The sequence below is a fragment of the Pseudorca crassidens genome, chromosome X (genome assembly GCF_039906515.1).
Source record: "Pseudorca crassidens isolate mPseCra1 chromosome X, mPseCra1.hap1, whole genome shotgun sequence".
In the NCBI taxonomy this organism is placed as follows: domain Eukaryota; kingdom Metazoa; phylum Chordata; class Mammalia; order Artiodactyla; family Delphinidae; genus Pseudorca; species Pseudorca crassidens.
This window is the reverse complement of record NC_090317.1, coordinates 133,874,327-133,901,595: the sequence shown is the minus strand read 5'-3', so window position 1 is coordinate 133,901,595 and position 27,269 is coordinate 133,874,327. Positions and strand designations below refer to the sequence as shown.

At 56.1% G+C, this 27,269-nt stretch overlaps 1 protein-coding gene and 2 long non-coding RNA genes across 3 annotated transcripts; all 3 read right to left on the bottom strand.

Moving 5' to 3' along the window:
- LOC137217399 (probable bifunctional dTTP/UTP pyrophosphatase/methyltransferase protein) lies at nucleotides 1-26,673 on the bottom strand. The gene is made up of 13 exons (XM_067724185.1): nucleotides 26,473-26,673; nucleotides 24,804-24,935; nucleotides 23,568-23,615; nucleotides 21,414-21,478; nucleotides 20,640-20,701; nucleotides 19,075-19,183; nucleotides 16,805-17,192; nucleotides 13,727-13,889; nucleotides 9,618-9,805; nucleotides 7,857-7,974; nucleotides 6,920-7,063; nucleotides 3,944-4,066; nucleotides 1-296 (listed from the first exon to the last, which is right to left on the bottom strand). The coding sequence occupies exons 1-13, from the start codon at nucleotides 26,563-26,565 to the stop codon at nucleotides 94-96; spliced, it is 1,836 nt and encodes a 611-aa protein (XP_067580286.1). The 5' UTR covers nucleotides 26,566-26,673; the 3' UTR covers nucleotides 1-93.
- LOC137217401 (uncharacterized) lies at nucleotides 10,445-13,674 on the bottom strand. Its single transcript, XR_010940088.1, has 2 exons — nucleotides 12,870-13,674; nucleotides 10,445-12,762 (listed from the first exon to the last, which is right to left on the bottom strand). It is a non-coding gene; the product is annotated as an uncharacterized lncRNA (long non-coding RNA).
- Nucleotides 13,927-16,150, bottom strand: LOC137217400 (uncharacterized). The gene is made up of 2 exons (XR_010940087.1): nucleotides 14,388-16,150; nucleotides 13,927-14,096 (listed from the first exon to the last, which is right to left on the bottom strand). It is a non-coding gene; the product is annotated as an uncharacterized lncRNA (long non-coding RNA).
- Nucleotides 26,674-27,269: the final 596 nt, after the last annotated feature.

The following is a 27,269-nucleotide window of genomic DNA, read 5'->3' as shown; positions in this document are numbered from 1 at the left end:
TGCTTTCCGCCTCCTTTAATGTGTCCGGTGACACCTGCTCTCCAGGAACCCTTCACTTCCGGGTGCTGGGCCCCGCCGGGTTCCCGGTGACCCTCAGGGCGCAGCTCGGGTGCCCAGGACCACGCACAGCAGGTCCCCCGCGCGCGCCACCCGCACGTCCTGGAAGCCGTGTCGCTGCAGAAGGCGCCGGTGCTCGTCGGGGCTCCGGGGCTGCCCGGCGCTCAGGGTCCGCAGCCGGGGGCTCTGCGACGCCCCCTCCTCCTCTGCCGCCGCTTCAGCCACCAGGAGGCCACCGCCTGGGGAGCCAGAGACACAGAGACAGAGAGAGACGGGGTGGGGAAAGAGTCTCAGGACCCAGGCTGCGGGTGCCCCGAGCTCCCCACTGAAGGGATTCGCTGCAGGAAGACACGGACGGCAGGGATTCTGAATGTAGGGACACAGCTGCAGCCTCCCTGATGCCATAATGAACCGCACCAGGACTTCCCTGGCAGCAGTGTCCCTGGCGGACCTGCGTGGCACAGGGATAGCACCGGCCACGACGGTGCCAGGAGCACGGTTTGTTTTTTTCTGACGTTTAATTGGTTCAGCGAGATTATCTTTTTTTTTTTTTTTTGAATTGATTTGCAACGTTGTGTTAGTTTTAGGTGTACAGACAAGTGATTCCGTTATACATTATGTATATAAATATATATTCTTTATATTCTCTTCAATTATAGGTTATTCCAACGTACTGGAGCAGAGTTCCCTGTGCTGTACAGTAGGTCCTTGTTGGTTCTCTGTTTCATATAGACTGGTGTTTATATGTGGACCTGCACTGTTGGTGGGAACAACCTACATGAGAGCCTTGAGAAGTAGAAAGTGCATGTGTGCGTGTGTACACACACCTGTATCTGTCCAGCTCTCTGTGTATGTATTTTCAGAAGTGCTTGTGAAGAAGGGGGAACCAAGCCGGGAGAAGACAAGCCTTGGGACAGAAAGCAGAGGGGCAGGAGGTAGCTCGCGCTTGCTTCTTCCTTTTGTTTGGGTTACGGGGGAGACCCCGAGAAGAGACACAAAGCAGGTGGTGGCACACGAGCCCCAGCTCTGCCTGCCGGTGACGGTAACTGGGAGAATTTTGGTGCAAAATCTCATTGGGGTTCTAGGCATTTAAGTAAACGTGAAGTTAGCAAAACTGGGGTCATAGCCCCACACTATTAGGCATAACGTCAGCTGCAAGGGTGTATGGCGCAGCACAGGGGGCAGAGTCCATATTTTATAGTAACTATAAATGGACTGTAACCTTTGACCATGGCGAATTACTATACTGTACACCTGTAGCGTGTAACATTGGCAGCAGCTATACTTCAATAAAAAGAATTGGGATCGGGCTTCCCTGGTGGCGCAGTGGTTGAGAGTCCGCCTGCCGATGCAGGGGACGCGGCTTCGTGCCCCGGTCCGGGAGGATCCCACGTGCCGCGGAGCGGCTGGGCCCGTGAGCCATGGCCGCTGAGCCTGCGCGTCCGGAGCCTGTGCTCCGCAACGGGAGAGGCCACAGCAGTGAGAGGCCCGCGTACCGCAAAAAAAAAAAAAAAAAAAAAAAAAGAAGCGGGATCATATGGTGCGCTCGTTCTGTCAGTTTTTATGTTTTTCAGACTCGTGGATACACGGGTTTATTAACTCAGCGGCTCCAAAAGCCCTATATTGAGGGTTTGTTTTTTTTTTTTTTTGGCCTTGCCGTGCAGCTGGCAGGATCTTAGTTCCCTGACCAGCGGTTGAACCCGCGCCCTCGGCACTGAAAGCGCAGACTCCTAACCACTAGACCGCCAGGGAATTCCCAGGAGGTCACGCTCAGTTCTTATCTGTGACCCCCACTGTCCCCAGGGTGCAGGCAACCTTTGCAATCCCAGCTACGGGGGTGGAGGGAAGGCCTGGTTCCCCGTGCCTGCCAATTTCTGAGCTCTAAGGATTTCCTCCACTGCCAATTTCACGCTGACAGCTTGGTATGAGCTGGCTGGCAGGAGTGCTGAACATTTAACAAGCGGTTCTAGCCAGCAGGTCTAAGCTCCAACACACCCATGCCCACCCCCCCACCCCCGCCCCCCAAAACCCTTCGCAGCATAAAGGCAACTTGGAACTGACTGTCCCCAGGTTCAGTGCCTGTCTCTGAGGCGGGTGAGAATCCAGCTCTCACATCTCCTGGCCCTTCCTCGCCCCCGGGGGCACCCCTGTTTCGTGATTCCTTCCTTCTCAACTGTGTTCCATCCATTATGTGGGGACTCTGTTCTCGGGCTGGGGCACAGCAGGGAGCAAACAGGAACCGGCCCTCCTGGGGCCACATTCTTGGACAGGGTACCCCGAATGTCCGTGTGATGCTCCTGTGACCACACGAAAACCTGCATCTCACAGGCTGCGTGGGTGTCCTGGGGCGGCCGGAACAAACTACTTAAAACCACAGACCTCCATCCTCCCCCAGTCCTGGAGACCAGACGTCTGAGGTCAAGGTGTCCCAGGGCCGCGCTCCCTCCAGAGGCTCCAGGGGAGGGTCCTTCCCGCCTCTTCCAGCTTCTGGGGGCTCCAGGCGTCCCTGGGCTTGTGGCCGCGTCCCTCCCGTCTCTGCCTCTGTCTTCCTGGGGCTTCTCCTCTGTGTCTGTGTCTCTCCTCTTCTGTCTCTTGGAAGGACCCTGTCATTGGATTTAGGGCCACCCTCATCCAGGAGGACCTCATGTCAGACCCTTCACTTCATCACATCAGCAAAGACCCTGCTTCCAAGTAATATTCTAGGTGGACGTGAATTTGGGGGGGGACCCTCTTCATTGTGCTACAGGGACCAACAAGAATGCCTTAACTACACTGTTGTTTGGGGGACTAAAACTGGCTCATTTAAAAAATTTACTTAGCCTTCCACGCTTTTATTAATATTTTCCTAGGCATTTCCCTGGCGGTCCAGTGGTTAGGACTCCACGCTTCCAATGCAGGGGGTGCGGGTTTGATCCCTGGATGGGGAGCTAGGATCCCGCATGCCGCGTGATGCAGCCAAAAAGTGTATATAAAATTAAATAAAATAAAAGAGGGGATATATGTATACATACAACTGATTCACTTTGCTATACAGCAGAAACTAACAAAGCATTGTAAAGCAACTACAGTCTAAAAAAAGAATAAATAAATCTAACTAAAAAAAAAAAAGAAACGGCCCTTTGGGTACCCCGGATGGAGATGCTCGTCACAGCTTGCAGGGCTCAGACCCCAGGGGAGGGGCTGCAGTCGTACTGAACCGCACGGGTCCTGGGAACAGGTCACGGCTATAGGAGACGGGGCCCGAGGACGGCTGCCACGTGGTTACTTCCTGTAGACACCGCCTGCATGGACTCGACCCTCGCTCTGGTTTTTGTCCCAAATAAAAGATCGGGAATGGGGGTCGTTTTCCTGGGAGTTGAAGATGACCCCGGATTGTTGAATATTTTGTTTCATAACCGCACAGAAGAGGCAGTGGAGGTGCCCCGGGAGACGCCAGGGTCGCAGGATGTGGAAAGAGAGCTCGTCTTGCGCCGCTGGACGTGGGGACCCAGGGAGGGGCCCGGGCGGCTTGCTGCCCTCGACTCCACGAGCCCGATGACCCACGTTGGCCCCGAGCGCCGTGGGGAGAGGCTGGGTACCACAGAGCAGCCCGGAAAATCATCATCATCGGAGGAGGGAGACCCTGAGCCCGGTGGGGCCTGGGGAGGGACACGGCTAGGGTGGGGGGGGGGGTGTCCATGAGCCCAAGCCCCAGACGCTGGCACCATAAAGTTCCGAAACGCATCACTGACACCCGAGAATCGGGTACGTCCTCAGGGAGCCGGTAAACTGAGCACCAGACGGCGGGCTGGAGGACGGGGAGCTTCCTCTATAAAATGTACGCTTTTTTTAACATTGGAAACTGTCTTTACGTGTTGAAAAAGGCAAGTACACGATGTGGTCTCACCTGGTTTGCAGCTGCTTGAGATCCGGCTCAGTAGCTTGTGGAGTTTGTCATCCGGCCAGTCCTGCAGGATTCTGGAAAGGACGTACAGCTCTGCTTCCGGGAGGCTGTCTTTGAAAAAGTCACCTGGTTTAAAAACAAATGGCATTGAACCGTTAGGGCCACAGGAACTGGTCCTGCACCCGACAGAAAGGAGTTGCACCACGTTCTACAAGGGATGAAACCGAAAGAGACGCTGCCTGCAGTGGGGAGATCTGTGTTCTCCAAAGAAGAGACGTTCAAGGGCTGACCTGGGGACGGGCCCTCTGGAAATAGGGTCTTTGCAGATGAAATGAAGGGAAGGGTCTGAGATGAGGTCCTCCTGGATGAGGGTGGGCCTACATCCAATGTCCTTCTAAGACACAGAAGAGGAGAGTCACAGACACAGAGGAGAAGCCCCGTGAAGACGGAGGCAGAGACGGGAACTAGGCAGCCACAAGCCCAGGGACGCCTGGAGCCCCCAGAAGCTGGAAGAGGCGGGAAGGACCCTCCCCTGGAGCCTCTGGAGGGAGCGTGGCCCTGGGACACCTCGACCTCAGACGTCTGGTCTCCAGAACTGAAGGAGGATGGATTCGGGTCATTTTAAGCCCCCAGTTTGGGGTCATTTGTCCCTGCCATCTACCAAATGTGTATCTGTAACTGTGGACACAGCACCTTTGCTATTTGTGACTCCTAACCCTGCCTCGTTCCACAAAGGGTTAGATGCAGCTCACATTTACACACACAAAACAAAACAAGAAAGAAAGCAAACACTTCGAATTGGCATGAGGGGAGAGTAAACACGGGGGTGCAGACAAGTCTACACGGGGCGGCCCCAGACAGCTGCACAGAGGTGGGCAATATGCACTTCCTTTTCTTTTGCTTTCGTGGTTCCCCTTCCTATACGTGGTGAAGCAGCAGCACAGCTCCCATCGTGCTGCTCCTGGATCTGAAGCTCTAGGGTGTGTCTCTGTCAGCTCAGGCAGAAGCAACAAAGTCCCACCGACAGGGGCTTCAACGACACACGCTGGTTTCTCATGGTCTGGAGGCTGGACATCCGAGATCAAGGTGTTGGCAGGGTCAGTTCCTGCGGAGGACCCTCTGCTGGGCTTGTAGGTAGTGGCCTACTCGCTGTGTCCTCACAGTGGGGAGAGATGGATGATAGATACATACATACATACATACATAGAAAGAACAGGTAAGTGATAGGTGAATGGATGGACGGAGAGATGGATGATAAACAATAGAGAGGTAGACAGATGATAGATGTGTGATTGATATAAAGACAGAGGGGTAGACAAATGATTGATAGATTGATGAATATTGAACAGATACAGATAATAGATAAAGGACGGACACACAGATGGTACGCAGATTGATAATAGGTACGATGGATGGAGAGATAGACACAGACATGTGACAGATAGATGATAGATATGATGGACACGCACATGATATAGACAGATAATAGACACTAGAGAAACAGGACAGGACAGACATGATAGGTGGATGGATGCATAGAGGATAAATAATAGATGATACATAGATAAATGATAGATGAGTGATATAAAGACAGATAAAAGATAGACATGACAGACGGATAGATAGCTACATTGATAGTCACATAGATGATAGATGAATAAATGGATGAATGGATGGAGAGACAGCTAGATGGTAGATATAATGCACGGACAGACAGACAGATGATAGATGGATGGATAGATAGATATGGATGGACAGATAGATACACTGATAGATGACTAAGTGGATGGATGGATAGATGATAGATAAATAAACGATATACAGATAGATGATGGATGGACAGATGACAGACAAACGCTACATACATAGATAGATAGATGATGGATAAACGATAGATAGATAGATGTTCCTGGTGTCCCTTCTAAGGACGCAGTCTTGCGGGATTAGGACTCCACCCTTGTGACCTCCTTCACCTTAATTACCTTCAGATAAGAGTCATGCTGGGGGTGGGGCTTCAACATAGGCACTTGGGGACACAATTCAGTCCACAGCAGGGTGACTGGCTCTTTTTTTTTTAAGTAGGAAAGTATCAGGTGGTCGTGGGGCACAGGCCCGTCTAGCACATCCACCCTCAGGCCGGCCGCAGTGTGGATGAGTAACCAGATGCCAAGAGTTTCCTTTCAATCCGGCCCCGCCGGGAAGTCCTTCCTCACATCCACCCCAAGGCCCTCCTGCTGTAGCCCCCGTGTCACTTCCCTGTGAGGCCTGGGTCGCTGGTCGACATCTGCAGACGCTGATCTTGGCCCGTGCCCATCCCCACCTGCCCTCCCGCCCGGCTACTCCCCTCGCTGAGAACTTCAAACTCCTGTTCTCGGGGTTTGCAGATGCGCCCCTGTGTGCAGATGTGCAAACACGCACCAAGATACACGTACACACACAGACACATACGCATATACAAACACATCGACACACAGATACATACATGTATAGAGACAGACACACAGAGACACTGAGACACACACAGACACACAGACACACCAGTATATATACACACACAGACACAGAAACACACAGAAACATGGATATAAGACACATACAGACACACAGAGAATACACACAGATATACAGATACACAGATACAAACATATTCAGACACAGGAACATGGATACAGACACACAAAGACAGAGCTACACACAGACACACAGATACATACATATACATGTACATAGACACAGAAACACACAGAAATGTGCATATATACACATACATACACACAGACACAGATACATACCCACAAACCCAGAAACACACAAACAGAAATGTACACACTCAGACATACAGAAACACAGAGGAAGATGGATACACACACACACACACACACACACGTATACCGACACACACACACACACCCGCTCTGCATACGAGATAAATAAGGTCACCCAAATGCTGACGCCCGGCGGACACGAAGCCACGCTAACCTGGCACAAAGTGGATCCGCTCTGTCTGTCGTCCGCCACGCTGAAAGCCCCCAGAGAGCTCAGTGACCTCTGGGAGGTCAAACACCGTCACCTGCAGACGCGGGTACTCCTGGGCGAGCTCGCGGGCCAGGATGCCCGTGCAGCCTGCGGGAAGCAAAGGCAGACTCTGGACCCTCCTGGCATGTGTGAAGCCCTTGGAGTGTCTCCAGAGTTCAGCTCTGGCAAAACCAAAACGATGCTCTCAGATGCGGCCTGAGCTTGTGCCCTGAAATGAGGTCAGCCAGTGGGGAGATCACTGGTGTCTCAAAGTCAGGGCCTCGTGGGCGGGTGCTGGCCCAGAGCAGGTGAGTGGGGTGGGCACAGACTCGTGGGGAATCCTGGCAGCAAAGCTCTAGGGAGCCGTACTCTTCCCTGCCCCTTTCTGCTGCGGGAATGCCGACGCAATGGCTGGTGCCACAGCAGCCACTCTGGACCACCAGGAGGACAGGAGAGCAGAGGGTGGGGAAACGCAAGCTGGCAGCTCAGGAGCCCTCCTGGACACCAATCCCACTACACCCCTTGGGCAGGGCAACTACTCCTCCTCCGTCCACTGTCCTGGGGAAAGGATTGGTTGCGATGGGGTGGAGGGTGTGTGTGGCATAATTAGACCTGACGCAATGGCAGCAGACGGGCTCCACAGGCCCTCCCCTACTTGGCAGCCACCAGGAAGGGTCCCATAACCTCTACGGGGGTCCTGGGCCATCCCCGGGACCTCCCAGCACTTGGGAATATCAGCTCAAGCCCCCGCACCCACCCTGGATATATTTAGGTCCTCAGATGGTTTGTAGAGATAAACCCATTCTGCAAGTCTCATTAGCAGGTAAGGTGTCCTAGATTTAATACAAAAGAAAAGCACGTAGCCCTCTGCACCCGACTCCTGGGGGGGGGGTGAGTGTACCTCCCAGGTCGCAGGCAGAGGCGAATCGGGACAGGTCGAAGGCCGTGGCCACGTGGTGGGCGGTCAGTTTGCTGAGGCTGTGCTTGGCCCTCATGAACTGCAGCGTCAGCTCCCTGCTCTGGTGGTGGAAGCAGGTCTGAGGAGACCCACCCGGAGCGCAGGCCGTCCTGCACCCGGGATGAGGTTCCACCCTGCATTCGTGTGGGTGGGGAGCTCAGCAGGGATCATGGAGAGGGGTCTGGGGTAGAGGAGGGTGGGAGGGGCCTGGGTAGAGCAGGGTGGGAGGGGTCTGGGTAGAGGAGGGTGGGAGGGGCCTGGGGTAGAGCAGGGTGGGAGGGGTCTGGGATAGAGGAGGGTGGGAGGGGCCTGGGTAGAGCAGGGTGGGAGGGGTCTGGGTAGAGGAGGGTGGGAGGGGCCTGGGTAGAGCAGGGTGGGAGGGGTCTGGGTAGAGGAGGGTGGGAGGGGTCTGGGGTAGAGCAGGGTGGGAGGGGTCTGGGTAGAGCAGGGTGGGAGGGGTCCGGGATAGAGGAGGGTGGGAGGGGCCTGGGGTAGAGGAGGGGTGGTTTGGGTCTGGGGTAGAGGGGGGTGGGAGGGGTCCGGGGTAGAGGAGGGTGGGAGGGGCCTGGGGTAGAGGAGGGCGGGGAGGGTCCGGCGTAGAGGAGACGAGGGCGAGAGGGGTCTGGGTAGAGCAGGGTGGGAGGGGCCTGGGTAGAGGAGGGTGGGAGGGGGCACTGGGTCTGAACTGTGTCCACCTAGGCGGTGAGGCTGGAGCGTTGCCAGGAGGGCAGCTCCACTGCACCCTGACACTCTCTGGGTCTGATTTCCAGTTTGCAGGGGGTCTCCTCCTGGGAGACTGCCGACTCCCCACTCGGGTCTCACTGGACCAAACCAGGAGGACTTAGGGGGTAACGACCCCCTGCCCCCTCAGCTGTCACCTCACTGAGGATGATCTGATCTGACCGTTTACAGAGACCAGGGCTCCCCGCCCAGCTCCCCGATGGGGTCCACGTGTGCTCGGGCCCCACCCGGGTGGGAGGGAATGAGTCCCTGGGGCAGAGAAGGAGGCCGGCAGGACAGCGTGCAGGGGACCCGCCTGGGCCTGACACTCTTAGGGCTCCTGAGGGTGGTCAGGAGGCGAGGGATGGGCAGGGAGTCAGCTGAAATCCCAAGGGGCGGGGGGTGCAGACCGGGGCCCGAGGGGGCCGGACTCGTTGCCTGAGGCCACGATGGTGCTGCTGCCATTTCACCCAGATTTCGGGCCTGGGGACCTCAGCATCTCCCAGGACACTGTCCTCTATGACCCCTCGAGGCCCTCCAAGACCACCCAAGATCTTCCAAGACCCCCCGAGACCCTCCAAGACCCTCCGAGACCCCCCAGACCACCCAAGACCCTCAGATTATCACCCAAGACCCTCCAAGACCCTCTGAGACTCCTTCCCTCCCACACAACGGTGAACAGGGGTCGTGGGTGCCAGGGGGCGGGGGAAGGGCTGGGAAGCCCTTTGCACACCCTGCGCTGAGCTAAGAACCAGGAGTCTGTGCAATGCAACTCCACGTAGGAAACACGGTGCCTTGAGTCAAGGCAGCCCCTTCTTAGAAAAGCCCTCTTTTCAGGAGCTGTGACCAGCCAGCCGCACCCTCCCTGCCACGGCGGCCTCCCGCAGGGATTCCCACGTCGGCCAGAATCTGAGATGTTTCCGCGCCCACTGGTCCTTTCGCAGCACAGACGGGGCGTGAAAAGGAACACGGGGGTTACAGTACCTGGGACAGGTGTTCCTCCTCCATCGCCCCCAGAGCCCCGCGGGTCTGGTCTGCCCCCTCCCGCACGGCCAGGCCCAGGCGTGTGAAGACGCCCCAGACGTGGGCGTCATGGTACTCGGCCACGCCCTGGAGAGAGTGTTCGCCGTCTGACACTAGGTGCAGGGTCGCCACCTCCGTGTTGCTGTAACCTGAAAGGACGGGGCGTCGTGTGACGGCTCAGCTGACCGCGGGGCGAGCCACCGCCCAGCGTCATCGGGATGTCTATCTGACTAAGTGCCAAGCGCACGGACGCCCAGAGGCGGCCCAGAGAACGACGCAAGGGTGTTGCTCTTCCTCGAGGTGACCCTCCAAGCCCCTGGGATGGTCACTTGGCCGGGCTACAGTCCCCAGTGAGACGTCCCCGTCGGGGAGAGGGCGCGGTTTGGTCATGTGCTTCGCACCTGCACGTCAGCAGACTTCGGGTAAAGGAGGTGACCCTATGTAACGTGGGTGGGTCTCATCCCATCAGCTGACGGCCTTGAGAGCAGAGAAGCACCGAGCGGCCAGCCGCAGGGGTTCAGACGCGCCGGAGCCCAAAGGCACGGACCCATCTGTCCATATCCCGCGGGGTCTGCCTCTCCGGAGCCCTGAGGGGTACGGGGCGGCCCGCTCTCTTCCCACTTCCTGGCGGGCTGTCCATCCGGCCCGGCCCCCAAGGGCCCTTCCGGGACACCCCTACCTGCAGAATTGGAGGCTGCAGGCAGAGGGGACGGTGGCTGAGACCCCCTGTACCTCCACAGCCCCACGTAACACCGTCTGTCGTCGGACGGACAGAACAGCATGGTGTCTACGGTTTTCCTTTTCTGAACTTTTAAAAAGTTTATTGAAAATAACTGTCCATTTGACATTTTCTTTTTTAATTAATTAATTAATTATATTTACGTTTGGCTGCGTTGGGTCTTCGTTGCTGCACGCAGGCTTTCTCTAGTTGTGGCGAGCGGGGGCTGCTCTTCATTGTGGTGCGCAGGCTTCTCATTGCGGTGGCTTCTCTTGTTGCGGAGCACGGGCTCTAGGCGCACGGGCTTCAGTAGTTGTGGCTCGCGGGCTCTAGAGCGCAGGCTCAGTAGCTGTGGCACATGGGCTTAGTTGCTCCGCGGCATGTGGGATCTTCCCGGACCAGGGCTCGAACCCGTGTCCCCTGCATCGGCAGGCGGATTCTTAACCACTGCGCCACCAGGGAAGCCCCATTTGGCACTTTACATGTTGTCTTTGTTTGTTTGTTTTAGAAACTGGATTTTTACTGCTGCTTAATTTTCTTTTTTTCCTTTTTGTGGCGGTACCACACGGCACGCGGGATCTTAGTTAGCGGTGGAACCCAGGCCCCCTGCAGTGGAAGCGTGGAGCCTTAACCACTGAACCGCCAGGGAAGTCCTCACACGTTTTTTTTTAAAGACTATTATCTTTAATTATATAAATATATATTTAAAAAAAACTTTTTATTTTATATTGGAGTATAGTTGGTGAGCGATGTTGTGTTGGTTTGAGGTGCACTCAGAGTGATTCAGTTGCACGTAGACACGTATCTGTGCTTTTTCAAATTCTTTTCCCATTTAGGTTGTCACAGACGCTGAGCAGTGTTCCCTAATGACCGAGAGCTCTGAGTTCTGAGGCCTGGGGTCCTCTGACGGGCAGCACCCACCCCGCCCGCCCCACCCCAGGCCCCGTGCAGAGGCACAGGAGTGGCTGGCAGGGCTCAGCTGAGGACCCTGCAGGGCGTCTGCCAGGTAGCAGGGACTGGAAGTCCGGACCTTGGACCCTTTCTCCACATTTGGTCATTATTTTCAGTTGAGGAGAGGGGATTCCCTGGTGGCACAGAGGTTAAGAATCTGCCTGCCAATGCAGAGGACACGGGTTCAAGCCCTGGTCTGGGAAGATCCCACATGCCGCAGAGCAACTAAGCCCGTGCGCCACAACTGCTGAGCCCACGTGCCACAATTACTGAGCCTGTGCTCTAGAGCCCGCGAGCCACTACTGAGCCCGTGAACCACAACTACTGAAGCCCGTGCGCCTAGAGCCTGTGCTCCACACCAAGAGAAGCCACCGCAATGAGAAGCCCGCGCACCACAATGAAGAGCAGCCCCCGCTCGCCACAACTAGAGAAAGCCCGCATGCAGCAACAAAGACCCAACGCAGCCAAACGTAATAAATAAATATATATTTTTAAAAATGGAGGAGAACATTACTAAGATGCTCTGGCTGGGGGGATGTTCGGCATCCTGCGACCCAAATCTTTAGCGTGTACTTGTCCGCCTCTCGTATGAGGGGTGGCTCTGGGGGGCTTCCGCCAGCACCCTGCTTCCCTGCTCACCACAGAAGGGATGCTGTGTCTCCTGCTCTGGGGTCTTCTGAGCCCCTGCCTCTCTCCATCTGCTCAAGGACCATCCGTAGCACCCTCTGCTCTGAGAACACCCTCGAGAGCTCTGTGCACCCAGCAAACCCACACTGTCACCCTTCATCCGTCCAATTACCACATATGCCGTCTACTTCGTTTACCTGTCTTTCTATCTATGTATCTACCTATCCATCCATTACCTACCAGTCACCTACATGTATCTCTCTCATCTAGTAATCATCTGTCTTCAACATCACCTATCCGTCCATCTGCCACCCACCTATTCATTTATCATCTATCACCTGTGCATGTATACATGATCTATATACTGATCATTTATCTTTTTATCATCTCTCTGTTCATCTATCATTTATCCATCCACCCATCGATTATCTATTCACCCATCCCTCCATCTATCATGTATTTTCTATCATCTATCTCTATCATCTATCTCTCATTGATCTATGCATCCATCATATCTATTCTGTTATCTATCTAATCCATCATATCTATTCTGTTATCTTTCTATCATCTACCTGTTCATCCATCTACTTATCTATTTACATACCTAAGTATCCACCTATCAAACTATCTATCTACCTACGCATCTATGACCTATCAATCATCTACATGTATCTCTCCCACCTATTAATCATCTATATCCATCATCATGTATCCATCTATGTATCTATTTATTTACTTATCATCTAGCATTTGTGTATGTATCTATGTATCTATATCTATTATCTATCTTTTTATCATCTGTCTATTCATCTATTATTTATCCATCCACCCATCTATTTATCTATCATTTGTCTATCCACCCATCTATTATCTATCATCTCTATTATCAATTTATATCTATTGATCTATCAATCTACTACCTATTTATCCACCCACCCATCCATCCATCATCTATTTATCTATCATCTATCCATCTACTTATCCTATTATCTACCCATCCATCCATTTATTTATCCATCCACCTGTCATCTATTTATGTATCACCTATCAACCTAGCTATCTTTCTATCCTCTACCTCTTCATCCATCTATCTGCTTATCTATCTACATACCTATGTACCCACCTATCAACCAAACAATCATCTATCCGTCATTTATCCACCCACCCATCTATTACCTCCTTGTCCATTCACCCATCCACGTATCATCTGTTCATCTATCATCTAGCTATCCATCCACGTACCTATCTATCATCTCTATTATCAATCGATATCTATCTATCCATCCATCCACCTCATCTGTCTGCCTATCTAAACAAATAAGTAAGAATAAACTGCTATCTATGCTGTGCACACATGCAAACCCTATGGGCTGCTTCTCTCGAGAACCCTGGCTGATACAGGCCCTCTGAGCCCATAAAGAAGCCTGTCTCCTAACACACCACACAAGCACACGCACACACGCACACGCGCGCACACCACACACGCACACGCACGCACGCGCACACACATGCGCACACGCACGCGCACACCACACACGCACACGCGCGCGCACACACGCACATGCGCGCGCGCACACATGCACACGCACGCACACACGCGCGCGCGCGCGTTTCCTCCTTCCATCCATCCTCCGCTCCTGACCCTCTGGGGCATTCTTGGGGCACAGGGATGACGCATGGTCTGTCCTCCCTGCCTCGGCTCAGAAGCCACTGCCACCTGGTGACTTGGTCTCGCAGGCACAGTTGCTAGAAAGACACCCAGGAAGCCCCTCACCTCTGCGCGTCTTCTCCAGTAAACCCAGGGCCGCGCACACATCCAGCAGCTGCTCAGTCCTCCCCGCGCAGGTGCGGAGTTTGCGGGCGACATCCACGGCCTGCAGGGGGCCTTGGTCTTTTAACACATCGAACAGTTTGAGCTTGCAAGCCGTGAACAGAACCTGTCCGTGAAGAACAGTTACAGTTAGACGTACAACGTGACTTATCAATTGCTCTTTATTCCCAGGGATTCCAAAGAGGGACGGCAGGATGGTCAAAAACATCGAGCTCATCAAGGGAAACTTCTGCAGAGGCGAGTGGGTTTAGGCTCCAGGTTGTACAAGGTTTGCTCCAGGTAAGACCAAGTCGATGAACACCAAGCAGAGAAACTGTCTCAGCGGAGAAAGACCAAAGCGCTGCTGTCAGGGGCTGTGTGGTGTCCCCCCAAGGTTCCTATGTCGATGCCCCAAGTCCCAGGACCTCAGGATGAGACCACGTGGAGACGGGGCCTCTGCGCAGGGCACGGACGCTCCACGCTGCTCAGGACACACCCTCACGTGACACCGTAAACCTCCCTGGAGCTCTCACCTCGTCGTAACGCGAACACCTCCAGGGACGAGTAAAGGGGCACTTCGGGAAAGGGCCCTACCTGAGCTGCGTCCAGAACTACCATGACTGACCTTGGGCGGGGGTGGGTGACACTTGCTCCAAGACCCGCAGCAGACCCCGGCTTGGTCAGCCATTGGGAGACCTTTGTAAGGAGACCCGTGTCACACGAGGGTGGATGGACAGATGGGGAGGTATGTAGATAGGTGACAGATACAGACAGGTGATAGATAGGTAAATGGGTGGATGGAGGGATAGACAGGTAGGCAGGTGATAATAATAGACATGTAGATGATATATACAGATAGCCAGAGATGATAAATAAATGGGTGGATACATAGATAGGAATAAAAATAGACACAGAAGATAGATACAGATAGACGTGACAGATAAGCAGGTGGATAGACAGATGACAGATAAATAGATAAACAGAGATAGAGACACAGACGATAGATACAGATAGACATGACAGATAAGCAGGTGGATAGACAGATGACAGATAAATAGATAAACAGATAGAGACACAGACGATAGATACAGATAGATGTGACAGATAAGCAGGTGGAGAGACAGGTGACAGATAAATAGATAAACAGATAGAGACAGACAAATGATAGGAAAATGGATGGATGAACAATGGAGAGAAGACAGATGATAACAGATATAGAGAGACAATAGATATAAATTATACACAGATAAGTAGAGGGATGGATAGACAGATGATAGTTATATAGATAGATAACCACAGGTATGCATACATTGATGATGTAGATAGATAAATATAGATAACAGATAGAAACAGATAGGTAAATGATAGATTAATGGTGGATACAGAGAAGACAGATAATGATATATATATATAATGATGTGTATAGATAGATGATAGATATAAACACAGATACATAGCTGGAGAGATGATTGATAGATTGGTGGAGAGATAAATGATAGGTAGGGAGACAGATGTATGAATGGATGGACAGAAGGTAGACAGATGATAGTAACAACAGACACAGGTAAACAATAGACATACATAGACGACGGATATAGATTACACCTAGATCAGAGGGTGGAGGGACAGATGACAGGTACACAGACAGACGATAATGACAGTATATATAGCCTGATGATATAGACGACAGACAAATGAAATGGATAGACGGATGGATGGACAGATGCTAGAGCGACAGACCGTGGAAGCACAGCACAGCTCCACCGAGCGCCAGCCTGACGGGCTGCAGCAGCGCTGTCTGCACCAGCATCTCCAGGTGGATCAGAGAATCTGACCTATAACGCAGCATAACCACCTTCTGTCCTAGGCACACAGGTCCCCTCTCCTGAGGAGGAGGTGACAGGAAGGTGGCCGGGGTGGAGGGGGGGAAGGTCAGGCCCCCAGTCCTTCCCCAGCCAGTGTCCTGTCTCTCCACGAGCCACTGAGGCTACCCCTGAGGGGCCCTAGCGCGAGCAAGGCCGCCCCCTGCTCCAACCCCCAGGAGCCCAGAGCTGCAGGAGAGGGTCTGGTGGGGAAGGGGGTGGGCCGGGCAACGTGTCACAGCTGGGCGGGTGCACAAGTGCGTCCGCAAGAGCCAGAGAGGTGGTGGAGGCCAGCTGGATGGGCCGCTGCCCAGCCCACTTCCCATCGGGCCCCGGGCCTGGGGCTTCCCTGAAGCACCTGCACACAGCTGCCTTGCACGTGGGCACAGGGCAACCTGTGGTCAAAGGTACCTGGTGGTTCCAGGAAGCATCGAGCTGGCCCAGCACTGCCCCCTCCCCTGCCCAGGACACCCTCTGGCTGGGACGGCTGCCCAGGATCCCGAGGCCACAGGACGATGAGGACACACACACTGACCTGGCCTGCCCTGCAGGCAGCTGGTGTCCTGGGGGCCACCATCCACCTGCTGCCCGGCCAGCAGGGCTGCAGGGTCCCAGAGGCGGCCGCACGGCCGGCATTCCAGCCCCACCTCCCTGGACTGGGGACATAATGTGGCCCCTCGCTGGGGTCACGTGAGGCCTGCTTACCTTCAAACACCCGCACAGACCCCGCCCTGCCCCCTCCAGGCACAGACCACAGTTATGGGCTCAACGGTGGCCCCAAAAGGATATGTGCATGCCCTGACCCCCAAAATATGGGAATGAGGCCTTATGTGGAAACAGGGTCTCTGCAGATGTGAGGAAGTGAAAGGTCTGAGATGAGGTCCTCCTGGAGGAGGGTGGCCCTACATCCAATGGCAGACACAGAAGGGGAGAGACACAGACACAGAGGAGAAGCCCCAGGAAGACAGAGGCAGAGACGGGAGGGACGCGGCCACAAGCCCAGGGACGCCTGGAGCCCCCAGAAGCTGGAAGAGGAGGGAAGGACCCTCCCCTGGAGCCTCTGGAGGGAGCGCAGCCCTGGGACACCTTGAGCTGTGGTCCCCGGCATGGGCGAGGATGGATGCCTGCGGTTTTGGGCTCCCCTGTGTTGGGGTCATGTGGTCATGAACCACACAAGTACCTTGGATGCTTTGAAGCCGTCCATCAGCTCCAGGAGGCCTGTGGGGAACGGGGGCCGGCTGTCCGCCCCGTAAAGGGCTGCATCCAGCGCGCGCGGAACCTGTGACCGGTCTCCATCCGCCTGCTCGCCACCACGGCCGCCCTTGGCGCTCTGACCTGGGTCTGAGCCACCTGCCTCCGAGTCACTCAGGTTCTCGAAGGTGTCGACGGCGGGGATGGAGTCGCGCCTGACCCGCCGCAGGTCCTCGGGGCGGGGCGGGTAGTACAGCCGTGCCAGCTCCTTGCAGAAGTGGTTCAGGGGGAAGCCCACGACGTTGAGGAAGTCCCCATGCACGTACTCCACCAGCATCCCACCCAGCGCCTGGATCCCGTAGCCGCCAGCCTTGTCCCTGGGGCAGGGAACCACAGCGGGGAGGGAAGGAAGGTAGAGAAGATGGCAGCGACGTTGACCTTCCTGGGGTCAGCAGACCTGCAGCCAGGACCCCTGCAGGGGAACCCACCAACCTTGGACCCGGGTGGCTGTGCACTGGGGCGTCCGGGCCCAGATCCCAGTGACCCCTCGGTCCCGCCCCTGGGACGTGACGAGGGGCACCTGGCGGCCACTCAGGAAGCTGCCCCCCACCCCAGGCCTGGCGCATGGCCACCAGCAGGCTCTCTGAGGGGAGGGGGATTGCTGTCAAGGACCCAGGCCCCCGGCCGTACTCTCCTGCCACCTGCATCCCCGTCCCTCGGATGTCCATTCATGTGGGTCCTCGGCCCAGGTCTTCCCCGGGCGCCACTGCTGAGACCTCCTTACGGGGGAAGAGGGGCCCGTGAAGCCCCTCCCTCCGCCCTGACTCCCCCGCCTCTCCCGCTGTGCCAGGCACGGGTCCATAAAGCGACAGGGGCAGTGATCTGGGCGCCCCCCCGGCAGTGAACCCACCCCCACGGTCCTCAGGCCTGCGCTCACCCCCCAACCCTCGCCCGGGCCCTTTCCTGGGGGAGAGGGGACGGGGGAGCTGGCATGCCCTCTGGTTCGGCCTCTTGGTCCCGCTGCAGCTGCAGCGGTGAACGGCCTGACCCTGCCTCTCGTTTTGGTGTGTTGTCCTGATCAGACACCCCGATACCCAGCAGCTCCGCTCTTGACAGCCGTCACCACCCAGAGCCCGGCGCCCTGCGGACTCCTAACCCACAACGCGACGGTGTCAGGAGGTGGGACCTCGGGGAGGTGATGAGGTCATGAGAGTGCAGTGCCCGTGGATGGGATTAGTGTCCTCCTAAAAGAGACCCCAGGGAGCTCCCTGGCCCCTTCCTCCAGGCGAGGACACAGCGAGGAGTCACCATCTATGAACCAGGAAGCAGCCTCACCAGACGCTAAATCTGGCCCCGCCAGGATCTCAGACCTGCAGCCTCCAGGACGGTGAGAAATAAGTCTCTTGTTTACAAGCTCCCTGCCTGTAGCGCTTTCTTAGGACCGCAAGCAGACTAGGATGCCCCACATCTGAGGCTCCTGTGAGGACTCATCACAGAAGATGGTGAGAACAGGGCTGGGCGCACAGCACTCCCTTACTACCCTGCAAAGGGGGCTCCCACGCCCGCCAGAAGGACAGGCCGGTCGGGGAGTTCCTTTGCTGGGGCTGCTTCCACAAGATCAATACCCCAGGGAGACTCTTCTCCCCTGCCTTTACCTTGAGCAGGCCTGAGACCGGCTTTAACCAGCAGAACACACGCTCGGACCCTCGGTTTCAGGAGCCCAGGGCTTCTGCGCTCACCTCCCCACGGCTGTCGGTGCCCGGCCCCTCGCAAGCACCCTGAGTGAGCCGCTTCCTGAAGATACATGGGGAGGCTGGTCCCCGGGGCACCGTCAGACCCGTGGCGAGGCCACCAGCCACCAGCTGGCGCCGAGCCCAGCCCCGGCGGGGGTGGGGAGTGAAGCCAGCGAGGCTGCAGGACGAGCTGAGCCTCCGTGACCTTGAGAAGACAGCTGCCCGGACCCGGCGCGCTTTGGGGCGGTCAGTGACATTGGGGTCATGGTGACCTCTGCCCTCCAGGGACCAGCCCCGGCTGCCCAACCATCATGGGAGCGGGCGTGGCGCCCTGGGAGGGCCGGCTGCGCTGTAGGAGCATCCACGGGACGGGGACCCCTAGGAAGGCATGCTTCCAGCACCTTCCAGGCACCGGGGCACTGGGCTCGTCAGGAGCCCTGGCCCCCAACACAGGCTGAGCCGCGCGCCCAGTGTATCCGCCGCCCACAGTGGGGACTCGGCACCGCAGCTCCCAATAGAGACTCACATGGGCTCTCCGCTGTTGATGTACTCCCACAGCAGCTCCTCTGACAGCTCTGAGAACTTCACCGTGGTCTCCTCGTAGAACTCCGAGACCTCCGTGTCCAGCCGGCCGTCTGCAAGGAAGGACCCCGCAGTGAGGGTATGTGGCCGGCGCCAGGCCCCCGCGCCCCCAGGTTCTAGCCGCTGCCTTTGGGGGAAGTTGGCCTGAGCTTTGCGTGGGATTCACACACGGTCGTTAACGGTTCCTTTTAGGCAAGGGCAAAGAGAAAGAATAAAACAGAAAAGAGGGCAACAGAATTGGCAAAAGCAGGAGAAAAAGCTGCAGCCTGCAGAGCCGGATGACACGGGCCTCTGGTGTCTGTGCTAAGTCGTGGGCAGAGTTACCACAGGGTGATGCTGCAGTCTACACGAGGCTTTCGGCTCTGGGGCTGCAAAAGCCCCAGGCACACAGTACAGTGGCTGTGCATGGCAGCCAGTTGTGAGGGCTCTCCACACCAGCCGTCCTGGCGTGAACGGTGCCCCCCAAACGTCACACCCTCTGAAAACCTCAGAACCGGACCTTATTAGGAAACAGGGTCTCTGCAGATGTGATGGAACAAAGGGTCTGAGATGAGGTCCTCCTGGAGGAGGGTGGCCCTATATCCAATGACAGCGTCCTTCTAAGAGACAGAAGAGGAGAGACACAGACACAGAGAAGAAGACCCGTGAAGACGGAGGCAGAGATGGGAGGGAGGCGGCCACGAGTCCAGGGATGCCTGGAGCCCCCAGAAGCTGGAAGAGGCAGGAAGGACCCTCCCCTGGAGCCTCTGGAGGGAGCGCGGCCCTGGGACACCTTGACCTCAGGCGTCTGGTGTCCAGGATGGGGGAGGATGGATGCCTGTGGTCTCAAGCCCCAGGTAAAGGAACCACACTGTCCAGCAAGTGCTTTCTCCCCAAAGAGCACAGGTTAAAGTCCAGGACAGACCAAGACGGTAAGAGTAACCCAATCACTAATTAGCAGACAGGTGCGTGGTCACCCACCTGTGGGATGTGCTCGGGGAGCCCAAGAGCTCAAAGTCAGCCTCAGGGTCCTTCCTGGACCTAAAATATCTTTTAAGCAGCTTTAAAAATTGTGCATTAAAAAAAAAAAAAAAAAAGCCCGTTGGGACTTCGCTGGCGGTCCAGTGGTTAGGACTCTGCGCCTCCACTGCAGTGGGTACGGGTTTGATCCCCGGTCGGAGAACTAAGACCCCACAAGCCACAGGGCTCGGCCAAAACACACACAGAGAAAACCCTCGCCAACAGGGGACGAACTCCTCCACCTTCCAGACCAAAAACCTCAGAGAAAGCGTCTGGGCCGGTCGCATGGGACGGGCTTTTAGGACGGCCCCCGCCCCCCAGCACCGTCTCCATCGGGCGCTCAGGGTGCACCCCAGGATTTCCCCGTGGGACCCTGACGTTCCCAGGCAGGACGGGAAGGCAGGGTCACGGGGAGCAAAGACAGAGCCGCCCCCGCGGACCCCAGGCTCTCTTCACGACGCCCGACTCCGGGGGTGGGGGTGGGGACGGGGACGGAAGTGGCCGTGGTACCTTTGCTGCAGCAGTGGACGATGGCCACGCCCGTGAACACACTGTGCTCCTTCCCGTTCAGCCTGCAAGACACGACGGGGCCCAGCAGGCGACCGTGTGGGGTGTCCGAGACAGGGCCATCCCTGCCACCACCGGGCGCGAGCCCCTGGTCCACCTGCCGGCCCTGGCCACGCGGCCTCCAGGGAAACCTTCCCGCAGCAAGCGCGCAGGTCCAGGCGAGAGGGCGCTCGGTGCCCTCGGAGTGGGGGCTGGGGGATGGCCGGGCCGTCTCACGGGATGCGAGGACGGAGCACCTGGGCCACGCCGGGAGGACCCGGGTCCTGGCAGCTCTCAGTGGCTCTTTCTCGGGTCCCTTCACTCTCTTGGGCGCAGACACGCGGGGGTGCTGAGCCAGGAAGACACCCTGAAGGTGGGCAGTGGTGTGGCCCCCGCTCCCGCCCGGGGGCAGGGTTCCGGGACGCTGAGAGGGACAGGGCCTGCTTCCCATGGCGGGAGCTCGGGGGCACTGGGCTCCAGGGGGAGTCAGGATGAGGAAAGTGAGGAGGGGCAGACACGGGGCTCCCGGACGAGCCCGTTAGGGCGAAGCCAGCGCAGCGGACGTTCGAGGCACCGGCCCATCCTCGGACCTGGACCTGGAGGGGCTGCCGGTGGGAGACGGGGGAGGTGATGCACGGACACCCACAGCCCACCCCGAGGAAGCCCGGCCCCTCCACCGGGCCCAGGCTCTGTCGGATGCAGGGCTACTTCCCCGTAGGACGGCCAAGGCCCACCCACCTTGACAGCATGCGGTAGGCGTCCTGCTTGTCCACAGGCTTCTCCAAGATCATCGCTCCCACCGCCTGCAAGAGAAACGGGAGGGAAAGCGTCCTTTTCCGCTCCCTGGGCTGGTCTGTGCAAGCGGCACTGTCCACTGTTTAGATTCACATATATTTTTTTTTTAAAGCAGGAGAGATGTGTATAACATGAATTTCACCATTTTGAACTCAAGTGTGTGGTACATTTCCAGGGCTGGGCGAGGACCACTGTTGAGTTCCAGAACTTTTTCATCATCTGGAACACTCGATCCCCGTGAGCTGTCACTCCCCACCTCCCTCCCCAGCCCCTGACACCCCAACCCGCTCTCTGTCTCTGGGGATTTGCCTGTTCTGGACGTTTCCTATCAATGGCATCACACACTGTGTGTCCTTCTGTGTCTGCTTCTCTCACTGAGCATCGTGTGTTCAAGGTCCATCCACGCTGTAGCCTGTGTCAGGGCTTCACTCCTTTTCACGGCTGAGTCATATTCTACTGTGTGGATGGACCCCATCCGTCCATCAAAGGGGGGATGTCTGGGCTGTTCACACCTTTTGGCTGTTGCGAATAATGCTATGAACATTCACGTACAAATATTTGTCTGGACACCTGTTTTCAATTCTTTGGGGCATGTACCTAAGCGTAGATGTCTTAGCTGGGGCTGCCCGAGAGCAGTACAGACGGGGCAGCTTAAACAGCAGACATTATTTCTCCTAGTCCTGGAGGCTGGAATCTGAGATCCAGGTGTCAGCAGGGCTGGTTCCTCTTGAGGCCTCTCTCCTGGGCGTGTAGACGTCAGTCTCCTCCCTGTGTCCTCAAAGGGTCATCCCTCTGTGTGTGTCTGTGTCCTGATCTCCCCTTCTTATAAGGACCCCAGTCCTGTGGGATCAGAACCCACCCTAGTGACCTCATTTTACCTTCATCCCCTCTTTAAAGACCCCATCTCCAAATCCAGTCATGTTCTGAGGTCCTGGGCACTAGGACTTCAATATAGGAATCGGGTTGGGGGACACAGTTCAGCCCATAACACAACTGCTGGGTCATATTGTAATTCTTCGACTAACATTTTGAAGAACCTGCACCGTTCACTCTTTTACTTCCATGCAGCCTTAACGATGAACCAGAAACGATGTCTGATTCTCACCTGCACACAGGTAGGTCCCATCCACCTGGGCTGCACAGAAACAAATGCCACGTTGAGGGCAAGGCAGACCCTGGGATCACCCCATCTGGCATTTTCCAACCCTGGACTCTTTACAGTTGATTTGCAATATTGTGTAAGTTTCAGGTATACAGCAAAGGGGTTCAGTCATACGTACACATATATATATATATATGTACATACATGTATTTCAGATCCGTTTCCATTACAGGTTGCTACAAGATATTGAGTACAGTTCCCTGCTCTACACAGTAACTCCAGACTCTTTCAAACAGGTGGTCCCTCGCCTGGAGACCTCATTGGTCTGGGCCAATGAGGCCCTGGAAATGTACCACACACTTGAGTTCAAAATGGTGAAATTCATGTTATACACATCTCTCCTGCTTTAAAAAAAAAATATATGTGAATCTAAACAGCATCCCTGGGAGATGCCTGTCATCAGGCCAGCGAGGGTCCCAGACGGAGGGCTGTCACCAGCATGGCAGAGCTACTGTACCAATCACTGTGACCTCCCACCAAAAAGTCCAACCCTCAGTGGCCAAAACCCCTATCTTAGCGAGAACCATTTCCCTCCAAAACATATGCCGGGGTCCTGGTGCCCGGCCCTGTGAACAGGACATTATTTGGTAATAGGGTCTTTACAGATGTAAGAAAATTTAAGATGAGGTCGTACTGCAGTAGGTGGGCCCTAATCCATGATGACTGGTGTCCTTATAAGAAGAAGGAAACTGGGACACAGAGGAGAAGGCACGTGAAGACGGAGGCAGAGATGGGAGGGATGCGGCCACAAGCCCAGGGACACCTGGGATTTCAGGCAAACCACCAGAAGCCGGTGGGGAGGGGGGGAGAGAGAGAGAGAGAGGCCTGGGACGGATCCTCCCTTAGGTCTTCCAGAAAGAACCAGCCTTGCCGAGGCCTTGATTTCGGTTACCAAGGACATGCCCGCCACACGGAGAGCCAGAAAGCAGACTCACCACGATGGTGTCTGCTCCGATGACAACGTCAGGGGCCCGCAGGTCCTTCTGCAAGAAATCCAGACTCAGCTTTAGAAAGGAGGACTCTGCACGTCTTACACGTTGTCATGCCATGACGCACATGACACGGCGTCGCTGCTTACTTGCGAATCCAGTCTCACTTTGGAAAGCAAGATTTCAGTGTCCTCGACACAACAAGCAAGGAAGACGTGACCCCAAGACACTCACTGGAAACCTGCACACAACCTTCTGCTCTGGCTGCACTTAAATTCTAACCTTTCCACGGCCGGAAATCAGTCCATCAATGTTCATTTATTTATACCAATACTTCTTACAGCATTAACTTGAATATATGGGTCCTATATGTTAACTGCGATTAGGTATTATTATAACACATAGTAACAGGTAAGCTACTCTGCTTCTGTATCATAAATGACACTATTATATTAATTAGTATATTAGATAGTAACACACAGCAATAGAGAAGCTACATTAATTCCATATCATAAATGATACCATTACATTAATTACAAGAGTATATTATATAATAAAACCTAGTAATAGATAAGGTACATTAATTCTATAGTTAGTTCTATATCGTAAGTCATACTGTTATGTTAATTGCAACGATATATTCTATAGTAACACTCATAGTAATGCAGAGGCTGTATTGTTTCTATATCATAAATGACGTTGTTATATTAAATACCATAGTATATTATATGGTAACAGTAATAGATAAGCTACATTGTTTCTATATCGTAAATGATGCTGACGTACTAAATACCATAGTATATTATATAGGAACAGCAGTAGATAAGCTAGGTTATTTCTGTACCATAAATGATGCTGTTATATTAAACATCACAATATATTATACAGTAACACTTAGTAACAGATAAACTACATTAATTCTATATCATAAACGATGCTATTATATTAGTTACAATAGCATATGACATGGTAACACCTAGTAATAGATCAGGTAGATCAATTCTTTATCGTAAATGATACTATGATGGGAATTGCAATAGTATGTTACATCCTAGCAAAGTAGGAGGTAAGCTATGTTCTCTAAGTGATACTATCACATAAATTAACAGCAGCGCACAACACGAGGACCCTCAGCCGCAGAGACGCTAGACTAACGGCACTTATTGATAACACGTATGTTTAAAACCTGAAGATGCCCTCCTAGCAGGAGACCCAGGAAGAAGCAGAAGCAGGAGCCCTCGCCTGGTGCATCCTGCCGGCCACCTCCAGGGCCTTCTGCTTGGCTGTTTCCACCGCGTATGCGTACGGAGTAGCGAATGAGGCCTTATGCAGCTTCTCCTTGAACCTGGAAGGGACCACCTCGAACCTGAGGCCCTGCAACAGGACAGAAGGGGTCAGGAGGGTTTATGGGAGGAACCTGAGGATGCTGACGGATGTGCAGGCTCTGCAGGAACTGGCCTTTCCCCGCGCAGCCCACCTTCCCTGACTATCTGGTCTAGACACTGGGTGCTGACCCAGCGCCAGCCCCCGGCCGCAGGGGGTGCGGGACTTGCAGAGGACCCGGGGGCGCTGGCGGGAAGACCTCTGCACATGCAGAGGCCAGCAGGGCTGTATTGATTGCGATGCTGGGGCCCGCAGCCCCGAGGGGTCAAAGGGCTCCCAGAGAGTCCCAAAGGCTTTGCCTCCACAGAGGTCAAACTACTGAAATGACACCGCCTGCAGGAAATGCCACAAAAATGCCACTAACGAGGGCTGCGCGAGGGTGAACATGGCTGCTTTAACTTGGTCCCCTAACACGTGTGACCAGGCAGCCCTTGTGGAAGACAGGTCATGGACACAGCGACATCCAGAGTGGGATGGGGGACAGGACTGCGGGTCTTACCCACAGAGGATAAAACTCCCATCCCCACGGGGAACCCCGTGGAGCACCCAGCTGGCTCTTACCTTCCCTGCATCCCAGCGCTCTCCCCTCCATCACGGGCCTCCCGCACCCCCAGGTCCCCCTGGACCACACTGTGAGCCCCCCTTGGCTCTGTACAACCCCAGCCGGCACCCCTCACTCTGCACCTACCGCTCCTCTCCCCGCCCATGTCCTGCCAGGGCCCCCTCCACTCCCCTCTCCCCTACCCTCCCACGCCACACAGCACAGCACCCGCCCGTCCTCCCCCGGAGGTACAGGCAGCACCCCTTACCCGGCACCTACCCCTACCCCAGCCCACTCCCCCCCCCCAGGCAGGGCCTCCCCACCAAGACCAAGCCTCCGCTGGAGCCTCTGTCCGCTCCCTCCCGGCTCCTGGACAGACACGGCTCAGGCCCACAGACCTGGCCTTGGCCTGAAGGCCCACAGACCCCGGCCGGCAGGGCACCAGGTCTCCAGGCCCTGGCTGGAAGACGCTGGCCCCCAGACCAGGTAGACTCCTCCTTCCCCCCGGCCCACAGGCCTGGACCACGGTCACTAGGGTCCTGCCCCCTGGTTCCCTCAAGGCCCCAGCCTTGCAGAGACCCCAGACCCCCAGTCACTAGGCCCCAGCCCTGCAGACTCTGGACCTCAGACCCTGTCATGAGGCCCCAGCATGAAGCCCCGGCCTGCACACACCCCCACACACTAGGCCCCCCCAGTCACTAGGCCCCGGCCCTGCAGACCAACCGACCCCCGTGCCTCCGCCCCCCACTAAGCCCAGGTCACTAGGACCCTCGGTCACCTGTCTCCAGCCACTAGACCCTGCCCCCCCCATCACTGGACACTCCCAGTTACTAGGCCCCGGCCCTGCAGACACCATCCCGCCCCCAGCTAAGTCCTGGTCACTAGCCCCCGGGCCACTAGGCCCCTGGTGACTAGGCCCGGGTCACTAGGCCCGCCCCAGACCCCGGCCCTGCAGACCCCGGCCCAGGCCAGGCGCAGGCCGCTCACCGCGTTGCTGAGGATCTCCTGGCGGCGCGGGGAGGCGCTGGCCAACACCACGCGCTTGTGCTGCAGCTTCCCGATCACCGGGCACAGCACCATGGTGCCGCCGCGACCCGACCCAAGCTCGACTCCGCGCCTAGAACCGCACGCCCCAGGCCGCGCACCCAGCGACAGGCGCCTACCACCGCGGCCCAGGCCCCGCCCCGGCTCCGCCCCAACCAAGCCCCGCCCCGGCCACTGGAGCTCCGCCCAGGCCTCACCCCCCCCCCCCCCGCCCCGCCACGAAGCCCCACCCAGGGCCCGCCCCCCCCCACCACCACGGAGGAAGAGGCTCCGGACCGCTTCCGTGCCGGCCCCGAACGAAGCCCCGCCCCACCCACGAAGCCCCGCCCCCACGCTTGCCCCGTCCCCGCCCTGCGGCCGGCGACGCGAGCTGGGGGCGGGCTGGGGGCCTGGGGCGAGGGCGGTCGCCAGGTCCTCAGAACCCGGAGACCAAGGGGCACCTTGGGAGCACTAAGAGGGCGATGGGGGAAAATAAAGGAGTGTCCGTGTGAATCGGTGGAGGCGTCCCCGCGGGTCCTGTGGGGGACGGAGATGAGGGGTCCCCGGGGCGCGGTGGGGGGCGGAGATGGGGTCGACGGGGCGCAGTGGGCGTGCGGCACTTCTCAGCCTCAGCGCTAGTGCTGTTTGGGGGCAGGTCATTCATTTTTGTGGGGCAGCCCTGGGCGATTGCAGGGTATTTAGCAGTATGTCTGGTTTCTGTCCACTAGATGGCAGTAGCTGCCCTCCAAGTTGGGGACAAC

Bases quoted from the DNA above. Each gene is read 5' to 3' on its own strand.
- LOC137217399 (XM_067724185.1), bottom strand. From the start codon at position 26,565: ATGGTGCTGTGCCCGGTGATCGGGAAGCTGCAGCACAAGCGCGTGGTG. The intron at 4,067-6,919 runs GTTAGCGTGGCT...TTTTTAAACCAG, and splicing joins GCGGATCCACTTTGTGCCAG to GTGACTTTTTCAAAGACAGC. The intron at 297-3,943 runs GTGAGACCACAT...CTGGCTCCCCAG, and splicing joins CTCAAGCAGCTGCAAACCAG to GCGGTGGCCTCCTGGTGGCT.